This window comes from Taudactylus pleione, unplaced genomic scaffold (genome assembly GCF_031769625.1).
Source record: "Taudactylus pleione unplaced genomic scaffold, aTauple2 ptg002745l, whole genome shotgun sequence".
Taxonomy (NCBI): Eukaryota; Metazoa; Chordata; class Amphibia; order Anura; family Myobatrachidae; genus Taudactylus; species Taudactylus pleione.
Genome location: NW_028287120.1, coordinates 43,475 through 55,515, shown reverse-complemented (window position 1 = coordinate 55,515; position 12,041 = coordinate 43,475). Strand labels below are relative to the sequence as shown.

General features: G+C 50.6%; 1 protein-coding gene across 2 annotated transcripts in view; it reads right to left on the bottom strand.

Annotated features, from left to right (window-relative positions):
- The window catches only part of LOC148431161 (uncharacterized), a 79,138-nt gene that overhangs the window by 58,994 nt on the left and 8,103 nt on the right, over nt 1–12,041 (bottom strand). For both annotated transcript variants that reach the window (XM_088466259.1, XM_088466260.1), the window contains exons 3-5: nt 6,872–6,961; nt 3,551–3,620; nt 1,047–1,120 (exon numbers count right to left, since the gene is read on the bottom strand). In XM_088466259.1, the coding sequence (XP_088322385.1) occupies nt 1,047–1,120; nt 3,551–3,620; nt 6,872–6,961 (234 nt within the window). The remainder of the gene's footprint in view (nt 1–1,046; nt 1,121–3,550; nt 3,621–6,871; nt 6,962–12,041) is intronic.

The window sequence follows — 12,041 nt, the reverse complement described above, 5'->3', positions numbered from 1 at the left end:
ACGCCCTGATCCATGGTCTCTGTACACCATTATACAGAGCCCTCATCTGGTAACAACGGAGGTGTGTAAGGGGAGAGACCCCACCCAAAATACGACAGGGGTGGCAGGAACTAAGGGGAGGGAGTAAACCCACAGTAGTCATCCCCCCCGTACGCCTAAAGTGTTATGTGATCATTGGCGCAACATCTAATATTTCTTATTACATCATGTGTCAAAACAAGATTACTGCCGATGTCTATAACTGGCTCCCATTAAGCTCATCTTGCCCCTCTCCATGCTAAGGAATTATGGAGTAGGAAGCGGCGCCTAGCTCTGTATAGTGCAAATAAAGGTGGCGGCAGGCGGGTCCTGTAACCAGCGCTCGCTGAAGGGGCAGCTCAGCTCGGTCATAGAGGAATGCGATTGCGACTTGCAGCGAGTCTGGTCAGCCCCTGTCCGGCCACCGCTACACATCTCCTCCCAATCCTACAGACATGTTACAGCTGTACCCTGCCTGTCATATCCCCAACACTGGGACCATACCCACATGCAACCTCCTACATCAACACGAGTGGGGGCTAGGAGTCTGTCCATGCTGGGAAACACAGGCCCTACACACCAAGCACTTAATGAGATGGAGATACACTCTGACAGTATATAAATAAGTGTGTCATTCCCACATCTGTATCCCACACTGATGACCCTGTCGCTGCATATTTACCTACACCTTGGACTGTATGGCTGGAAGGCAAGTAACCGGACTGAACGGAGAAGGCGTACAGCAGCGCCCCCTCAGGTGACAGTGTACAATTACAGGTGTTGTGCATTATACTGGAGCCGTGATGCCACACAATGCAATAGACAGTGTGACGTCTGGCTCAACTCTCTCACACACACAATATATGGCACACAGAGGACACCAGGTCTGTCCGTCACAGGTAACCAAATGGTTGTACTGAACAAACTAGCGAATCCCCTGCAAGTGCCATAGGAGACCCTCCACATCTCCCCTGCATCCCCTCCTCTCCATCCTTCCACAGCAGAGCTGAACCGGTGGACAAAGCAACCTTGTTGGCGTCCATGCATCCGACGGCCTCTTCCACGAGGGAAAACTCCACGCAGACAGAGCCGAGGCTGTAACCTGGGGACAGCATGTGATAGACGGGATGCCAGTTAGTACGACAATAAGAGAACAGGAACATCATATATATTTACACTTCTCATTACTTTCATGTGATCTCAATAATCCAGTGACCTACAGGCTTCTACGCCATGAGCTCATAGCGCCGTATAGGCAGTCATTGCACATGGCCGCAGTCATAGGCGGCATCCGGTGACATCGGTGTCCTATCACCCCCTGCTGCAGTCTGGTAACCTAGCACTAGCCAGAAGCCAGGAGCCAATGCATGTCACATCCCCCTACCAGCAATTAGCACTGATCAGAATGGGACAGTAACAATCTATCAAGCAACGTTCAGGTGGGGACTAAATAAAAACATTTGAAAAGAAAAAAAATAAGTTATGTGAAAAATTAGTGGAAAGACAGAGGGCCTGATTCAGAGCCGGACGCTCTGACCACAGCGCTCGCTCTGAATCAGGGCCCTCCTACCTAAACTTGGAGCGGCCTCTTGGACGCTTGCATAGCAGTGGGTTACCACCCACAGCTTATGCGAGCGTCCATGATGATGGTCGCGATGGTCAAGACCATCGCGACCATCGGGCTTGCGACGAGACCCTGCGGTAGGGTCTCGGTGACCGCGAGCCCTGGAGTGATTTTGGCTCTATCAGAGCCAAAATCACTCCCACTGACATCACTAGTGATGTCAGCGGGGCCGGACCCAGACGGTAGGCGTTCCCATGGGAACGCCTCCGTCTGGGCAGCCACGCCCCGGCACGCCCACTACAGGGGGCGTGCTGTCAATCAACATCGACATCACGCCCCTTTGGTGCGAGACCTGGAGCGACGGCTTCCCCGTCGCTCCCCGGGTCTCGCGCATGCGCACTAGGGCACCATCAACCCACTTGCGAGCGGCTCTGAATCAGGCCCAGAATCTGGTGACATTAAGACCATAGATTACATAAATATATATATATATCTATCTCTCTATATCTGACTACTGATGTAACGCGCTCACAGCCCCGGCTGACCAATAGGAATCCTCCACACATCATTACATCTACCTAGTGTATGAATAGAGCCCATCAGGAACTCGCTACGGTGCCTAGAGAACTCCTAATTCCAGGGACAGCGCGAGTTCTGATATTTGTGGGGAGAGAGCAAATTACACAACGGATATAACATAAGAGGATGAAGCTTCACCTTCGTGGACTCGCTCACGTAATAGCCAGAAAATACAGTAATTGGTACATAGAAGTGTGTACTTGTTTTGGTTGGCGAGATACATGACCAGGCAGAAGGGATGGCAAGCTGTGAATCGCCCTCGCATTACCGGCATAGCCATGGCCCGATGATGCTGGGTACCAGGCGCAATGGGAGGTTCCTCTAGCAAAGTCACAGTATGGCTGAATAGAGTATTCGTGGCTTTGTTAGGTCTATTTACGTGAAAGTTTAAGTCCACAAAGACTCATCATTATCCATTATACGGACAAGACTGAATGAATACGTCCAGCTCTGTTACAATAAGAATATTTTACTGTACATAAAAGCATTATTCATTCCAATGACAGCAGTTTATTTGGATTGCGAGAGGACGAGACTTAGAACAGAAATTAGAAGCTGAAATACAGTGATTCTTACAATGTCTTTTTCACATCCAGAATACGCACCAAGAACAATTAAATCCACTTCAACACAGAACAAAACATTTTTCCATGACTAAAAGAACATTTATATGGTTCTGTAAATGGAAAGCGTATAAAATAAAAACTCTGCTCCCATTTGAGGCTCTTCTGAATCCATGTACTCAGGTTAGGTAACACAGATCACATTCCGCACCCGGACCTGCTCTACCTAGGTCTCCATAACCGATGCCCAGACAAGGGTCTTCTGGCCAGTCCCAGCCGTATCTCTGATATGTTGCTGACAATCTCTGACCATGGTTTCTAAAATCCTGGGAGCCTATTGCAATTCTTGTTGTGGTCGTCTCACAGACAGATCATCCCACCGCCATCTGGGCACTCACTGCGGTCACAGGCTTGCGTCGGCAAATGTCTATTACACACAGGAGGGTACACTGGTCCTGCACCCATCTCCTCTATGGAAGACACGCCATCCTGTGTCACTTCTGGTCTTGGCAGATATAGGATTTCAGAGATAGGGGCTCCGTCCGGGTGGGCATACACTGGGATTAATGCACGGCACAGGGGTATGGAGCAGAATACAGGCTGCAGAGTCAGAACCTCACAATCCTCGTTCTCATCCGCGGTCCTCGTCTCTGCTGCTCAGCAATACACTGCCTGCGTGTCACTAATTTACCATTGCAAACCAGAGGCAGCAATTGGAAAGGACTTGTTAAGTCTGATACAGTTCTTGCGTTTTGGGCCAAGTTGTGACAATCAAATGATCACGGAGCAGAATCGGACAAGAAGGGCGACCGACATTAACACTCACCTGGAATATATCCAATGAGATTCACGTCACTTTCAGGCAGCCTGTGGGCCCCACCGAGTGCGGACAGGATCTGCGGCAAGAGAGAGAGCGTCTGAGAACACAACGATACAGGCAGAAACATCTGTGTATAACTCTGCTCCTAACACTCCATCCACTGCACACTACCATATACTAATATTACACAACTCACTGATACACAGCACCCCCGTACCATGTACACTCACTGACACACAGCACTGCACCCCCATACCATGTACACACACACTGATACACAGCACTGTACCCAGACACAGCACCCCCGTACCATGTACACACTCACTGATACACAGCACCCCGATACAGCACCCCCGTACCATGTACACACACACTGACACACAGCACCCCCGTACCATGTACACACTCACTGATACACAGCACTGCACCCAGATACAGCACCCCCGTACCATGTACACTCACTGACACACAGCACCCCCGTACCATGTACACTCACTGATACACAGCACTGCACCCGGATACAGCACCCCCGTACCATGTACACTCACTGACACAGCACCCCCGTACCATGTACACTCACTGACACACAGCACCCCCGTACCATGTACACTCACTGATACACAGCACTGCACCCAGATACAGCACCCCCGTACCATGTACACTCACTGACACACAGCACCCCCGTACCATGTACACTCACTGACACACAGCACTGCACCCCCATACCATGTACACACACACTGATACACAGCACTGTACCCAGACACAGCACCCCCGTACCATGTACACACTCACTGATACACAGCACCCCGATACAGCACCCCCGTACCATGTACACACACACTGACACACAGCACCCCCGTACCATGTACACACTCACTGATACACAGCACTGCACCCAGATACAGCACCCCCGTACCATGTACACTCACTGACACACAGCACCCCCGTACCATGTACACTCACTGATACACAGCACTGCACCCGGATACAGCACCCCCGTACCATGTACACTCACTGACACAGCACCCCCGTACCATGTACACTCACTGACACACAGCACCCCCGTACCATGTACACTCACTGATACACAGCACTGCACCCAGATACAGCACCCCCGTACCATGTACACTCACTGACACACAGCACCCCCGTACCATGTACACTCACTGATACACAGCACTGCACCCAGATACAGCACCCCCGTACCATGTACACTCACTGACACACAGCACTGCACCCAGATACAGCACCCCCGTACCATGTACACTCACTGACACACAGCACCCCCGTACCATGTACACTCACTGACACACAGCACCCCCGTACCATGTACACTCACTGATACACAGCACTGCACCCAGATACAGCACCCCCGTACCATGTACACTCACTGACACACAGCACCCCCGTACCATGTACACTCACTGACACACAGCACCCCCATACCATGTACACTCACTGATACACAACACTGCACCCAGATACAGCACCCCCGTACCATGTACACTCACTGACACACAGCACCCCCGTACCATGTACACTCACTGATACACAGCACTGCACCCAGATACAGCACCCCCGTACCATGTACACTCACTGACACACAGCACCCCCGTACCATGTACACTCTCTGATACACAGCACTGCACCCAGATACAGCACACCCGTACCATGTACACTCACTGACACACAGCACCCCCGTACCATGTACACTCACTGATACACAGCACTGCACCCGGATACAGCACCCCCGTACCATGTACACTCACTGACACAGCACCCCCGTACCATGTACACTCACTGACACACAGCACCCCCGTACCATGTACACTCACTGACACACAGCACTGCACCCAGATACAGCTCCCCCGTACCATGTACACTCACTGACACACAGCACCCCCGTACCATGTACACTCTCTGATACACAGCACTGCACCCAGATACAGCACACCCGTACCATGTACACTCACTGACACACAGCACCCCCGTACCATGTACACTCACTGATACACAGCACTGCACCCGGATACAGCACCCCCGTACCATGTACACTCACTGACACAGCACCCCCGTACCATGTACACTCACTGACACACAGCACCCCCGTACCATGTACACTCACTGACACACAGCACTGCACCCAGATACAGCTCCCCCGTACCATGTACACTCACTGACACACAGCACCCCCGTACCATGTACACTCACTGATACACAGCACTGCACCCGGATACAGCACCCCCGTACCAAGTACACTCACTGACACAGCACCCCCGTACCATGTACACACTCACTGACACAGCACTGTATCCCGGTACCATGTACACACTCACTGACACACAGCACTGTATCCCGGTACCATGTACACACTCACTGACACACAGCACTGTATCCCGGTACCATGTACACACTCACTGACACACAGCACTGTATCCCGGTACCATGTACACACTCACTGACACACAGCACTGCATCCCGGTACCATGTACACACTCACTGACACACAGCACTGCATCCCGGTACCATGTACACACTCACTGACACACAGCACTGTATCCCGGTACCATGTACACACTCACTGACACACAGCACTGTATCCCGGTACCATGTACACACTCACTGACACACAGCACTGTATCCCGGTACCATGTACACACTCACTGACACACAGCACTGCATCCCGGTACCATGTACACACTCACTGACACACAGCACTGTATCCCGGTACCATGTACACACTCACTGACACACAGCACTGTATCCCGGTACCATGTACACACTCACTGACACACAGCACTGTATCCCGGTACCATGTACACACTCACTGACACACAGCACTGTATCCCAGTACCATGTACACACAGCACTGACACACAGCACTGCACCCCCATACCATGTACACACTCACTGACACACAGCACTGCACCCCCATACCATGTACACTCACTGACACAGCACTGCACCCCCGTACCATGTACACACTCACTGACACACAGCACTGCACCCCCATACCATGTACACTCACTGACACAGCACTGCACCCCCGTAACATGTACACACTCACTGACACACAGCACTGCACCCCCATACCATGTACACACTCACTGACATGCAGCATTTTATCCCAATACAACACACCTGCACCATGTGAAGAAAAAAAGGCATTGTGTGTGTGCACTATATACATAACTGCCTGTAACTATGAATAAATGAGGTTAGAAGGAAGTGGGAAAGGTGTACCTTATAGCCAGGGAATATATACATTGTGAGGCCATAGTTTAGCAGCATCTAGTGGGTAGAAGGCAGAACGCAGTCACTTACTTCTTCTCTAGATGCTCCGGTTGGCAGTCCGTCCAGCCATATAATTCTAGTGGCCCCATCAGGCAAGGTAGCCCTCCTATAGTCTTTATCCTAAGAAGGAAAACACATGACAGAACAAACACGCCAAGGTCCCCACAAGTCTACAACGTTGTGCTAGCTAAAGGCAAATCCCAGTGTGCTCCTACACAAATACTGCTACTGCAGTGCGCGCTCATCCGTGTCCCCCAGCAATGCGCGCCCATCCGTGTCCCCCAGCAATGCGCGCCCATCCGTGTCCCCCAGCAATGCGCGCCCAATAATGATTTGCACCTATGGTACATCCTAAAAACACCAATATAGGTGAGAGAAAGACAAGAAATGGCAGCACCTACTCCTAAACTGGACAAGAGCAACAGACTGCAATCCAAAATATAGAAAAAGGAGATTTACGTTCTTACCTGAATTAATTCAGGTAATTACTTTTAATTACTTTTCTTCGAGATCCATAGGGGACACGGGCAGAGACCATGGGTAGTGTTCACTCTAGGTCCAGCACCGGACATAGAAAGGGCACGAGAAAAGGAGGCATGTCTCGAAGACGTGCCCCCTTTTCATCGCTCTTAGGGGCGTGCCTGGCACTTACAGATGCCGTGTGAATGCGAACAGCATCTTTCCACCGGCGGTGACTGATATTTTTCCTGACCGCGGGTGGAGTCGGCACCAGTCATGTTATTTTAGCAGAGCGCCACCAAAAGAGCAGAGTACATTCTGCCCTTTTGAAATTGGATAGGGCACAGGGCCCTGCTAAAACAGCCTAGGGGAATGCTACATGGGTATAGGGTGGAGTAGGAGGAGTCCAGGCATCAACTAGTTAAGCTTCTTCTCCCAGCAGCCCAGGCTGCTGCCCCCCTAGACCCCTCCCCCAGGCAGGCTAGTTAAGTTAGCAAGCCCAAGGCAGGAGCAAGAAAGAGGAGAAGACAGACACACATACAGGTCCTAACACCCAGAAATGCTGGAAGCAGAATAAAAAAACCCACATGCCCGATGCGTCAGGGTGCGCGGCCCATGTCCCCTATGATTCTCTAAGTAAAGGATTTAACCAGGTAAGAACATAGATCTCCTTTTCTTATTCACTCCATAGGGGACACAGGCAGAGACCATATGACATCCCAAAGCAATCCCATTACGGGAGGTGACATGCCGGGGCTGCGCCAAGAACCTTTCGACCGAAAGCCACGTCCGTGGTAGCGAAGGTGTCAAATGAACAGAACTGGAGGAAAGTACGGGTGGAGGAGCATAGGGCACCTCTATAAAGCTGCTCAGCTGAGGCATTCCTAGGAAGCCGCCCAAGTACCACCCGCCAATCCGGTGAAATGAACAGACATCAAAGATGGAATAGGGAGGACAGATACAGCTGAAACGTGATAAACAAAACTGAGCCAACTGGCCAAACTCCCGTTTACGAAACTGGTAGAGAACAAAAAGGGGATTCGTCCTACGAAGAGCCCGGTTCCTAACCACAGAGCTCCGAAAGGGCCCGCACAACGTCCAAAAGAGGCCTCCTCTGTAGAACAGTCCGGTGCCTGAAACACAGGAACCGCAATGTCCTGGGTGATGAGAAACCACTGTAGGAAGCTAGCCTAAGCAAGTATGAAGAGCCCGGTCCAAGTGAGGGGAGAGACAGGACAACGCTCCCCAGTGAGACAGCAGTCAGGCCAACAGCGCAGCCAGCAGGAAAACGGTCAACCATGTAAGCCAACGAATGTCAATAGAGTCCAAAGGGCGATGGCTGAAGAGCTTGAAACACCAGTCCAAGGAGCCAAGGAACAACACCGTACAAGGAGAACATCTTGAAGGAAAGTTTGTACGTCAGGCATCAGAGCCATCTGTTTCTGAAAGAGGACAGAAAGTGTGGAAACCTACACCTTCAAAGAATAGAGGCAGAGATCTAAATTCAGACCAACCTGCAGAAGGGAGAGGACCCAAGAGGGAAACACTCTTACTTTGGTGTTCTGACAGGAATTTCAATCCCAATTTGCCAAAGCAGGGACAAAGTTTTGCAGAGGAGGATTTATGGGCATACAGCATAGTACGAATGACCGACCTGGAGAACCCTTTAGCACTCAAGACTAGTGTCAAGAGCTAAGAGACGGACCTGATCCGGATTGAAGCACGCGCCCTGAGACAGAAGCTCCGGCTGCAGAGGAAGACACAGCGGAGCGTTGATGGAAGATATTTTACCAAGCTTGCCATGGCCAATAGGATGCAACCATGATTACTATGCTGCACTCCCACTGCAACTTGCAGAGGACCCGTGTAATCCTCAGAGGGCAGATACAAGAGACTGAACGCCTTCCGAATTGCCAAGGCGTCCACCCAAACGGCCAGTTCCCTAGCACGCAGTACTTCGGTAGCCTGCGTTTGTGCAGCGATGCCATCAAGGCAATGTGTGGCAGCTCCCAGTGAAGAACTAAGATCCAAATGGCGTCCAGATGAAGCGTCCATTCGTCCTGGTGGACGCCCTTGCGGCCGAGGAAGTCCTCTTCCCAATTCCGATAAAGACTACCGACAGAACCGGAAGCTGACAGTGCCAAGATGAGAATGCAACTCATCTTCATGGCACCACGACAGAGTGCCGCCCAGACGGTTTATGTAGGCGATGGCAGTCACATTGAATTGTACCTGGACTGAACCAAGTTATACGAGCGGCCGAGCCAGGCATAGAGCCCTGAAGTTAGCTCGGAGATCAAGAAAGTTGATCGGTAGCTGGCTCTCGGAACTTGTTCACCAACCCTTGAAGGATGTTGACATCGGTGGTGTGGAGGACCCTGTGCGGAATCCCAAAGAGGGCGGCCCGTCTAAGCGGGACGCCTGGACCACAAGATGAAGAGCCGAACCTCCTAGGACAGTTGTGAACTGTCGGTGGGACCTGTTCCACTGGGACACATCCTGCATCTGAAGAAGCTGGGAGTGAAACTGGGCATACTCCACCATGTCGAAGGTGGAGACAAGCGAGACCAGGATCTGAATGCAAGAATGTATTGACACTCAGCAATTACTTTAGAACATGCGAATTCTGTCCTTCAGGTCCCCAAAGCTTTTCTGGTGGGAGGAAGACCCGCTGATCTCTGAAATCCAGCAAGGCCCCCAGCGACTGAGTCCAGGAGGTTTTCATCCCATTGATGAGCCGTCCTTGGGACTGGAGGAGATCTATTGAGAGACTGTGTTCCCTGAGAACATCCAGAGACCGGGCAAGGAACAGAAGGTCAACTAAAGAAGGTAGAATCCTGATACAGCAGCGGCGTAAATGTGCTGCCATGACTTTCGTCAAAAGTTGAGAGGCCGTGGAAAGACCAAATGGCAATGCCAGAAATTGGAAATACTCCTCCCGGCCAGCAATAGGCACTAAATGTAAACTGCCACTGCGGGAACCAGCAAATGAGTAGAGCAGCCTCAGGTGATAAGAAGCCTGGTAACACTAATCAGCGGAAGTAATTCACTGCCAAATGTTCCAATAAATTCACAATAACATCGCAGCTGTATGAATGTGGTCAATAGTGCAAGGCAGAGAAGCGCATGGACACCTTGGACACGTCTCTTGCTCTAGGCGAATTTCCATCCGATACCCTAATGGGCTGATGATTACATCCGCTGATGAGTGTTACCAGGCTTCCAATCATCCGAGGCTGCTCTACTCATTTGCCGGCTCCCACAGTGGTGTTTCACATTTAGCAACTTCCCGAGACCTTCCTGGGTGGCTGCACAGACCTGATGAGTGCGGCTACAAGTGGCATATCCCCCGCTGAATTTGGCAGCACTACGGTGAGGTACAGGAGTGTCTGCGGTTTATCCTCCATCTGTTGGCTCCCTCGGAATAGGAGTACCGACACTAACCAGTTGGGTCCTTCTGGGATGGGCGCTGTGGATACCTGCACGACCGGAATGGAGATAGCAGCCATACATTATACAGTGGTAACGCATCTACAGATTTGTCCCATCACAAGGACACTGGTTCAGCACCAGCCACTGCATGGTCACCTCAAGCTGACCCTTCACCTAGATCATCTATAAGGCTTCAGCTTCCATTACGTGCAGATTTCAGTCTGTACAACTCTTGTGAGGTTTAGGAGTAGATGCTGCCATGTCTTCTCCAGTACGGTCAAATATACTGTACCGTAATCATTCAACAACAAACAAAGACTTATGGCTTATAAAAGTAATTTAATTGTAAATTTAGCCAATTTATCCATCCCATGCCTAACTGTTACAGTAAAAATCATGCGACTAATACACCTATTATAAAAACGTAAATACATCATCTCACAAGCTGTACATTACATACAGCCATAAGCAGATCTCATCTTCTAAATAACAGGACGTGCCACACAGGTGCAGGGTACTAGAATGAACACTAGGGGCAGAAATCCCTTCTGTTGTCTTCACTCTAGGTCAGTGTTGGCTAACCTTGACACTCCAGCTGTTATGGAACTACATAATCCAGCATTCACTGCTACAGTTTTGCTATTAGGGCATGCTAAAACTGTGGCAGGGCATGCTGGGATATATAGTTCCACAACAGCTGGAGTGTCGAGGTTAGCCAACACTGACCTAGAGTGTAGAGTGTACACAACTTCTGTTTTATCCCCAAATGCCTCGGCCATCTACTGCCTAAACTGATGAGGGGCTATTGAAATCATTTGCAAAGATTTCCCTAGATGCTATTCAATCACCTCCCGTGGCGGCCACCTTTTCCCGCGATAATGGCTGGGATTCGCCACGTAAAGCTGCAGCTCCAGGGCTAAGAGCCAAGCGCGATGCAGCTGTCAGGAAGAGACTAGCCCCCATGCCCTAGTTAGCGCAGATCTCTGGGATGGGAGCAGAAATCCGCAATAAGTACAGCCTTGGCGGTAGTTGCGTTAAGTAATTGTATTTCCCACAAATCAATTGAATTGGCCCCTAAATGTCCAAAATGGAACTTATTGTCTTTCCTCCTCCGAGGGTCATTATCGATCCCCTGGTCTCTCCCGCTAATGATAAAATCACAAAGTGTAGCCACTAAGAGCATTACAGCATCCACAGGACAAGGCTAACCTGCAGCCAATCAAATCATTACATCAGCCACAGGAGCAGGCCAATCTGTAGCCAGAGGTAAAGCTAGGGAAATACAATTACCAAAGTGGCGCTACCACGG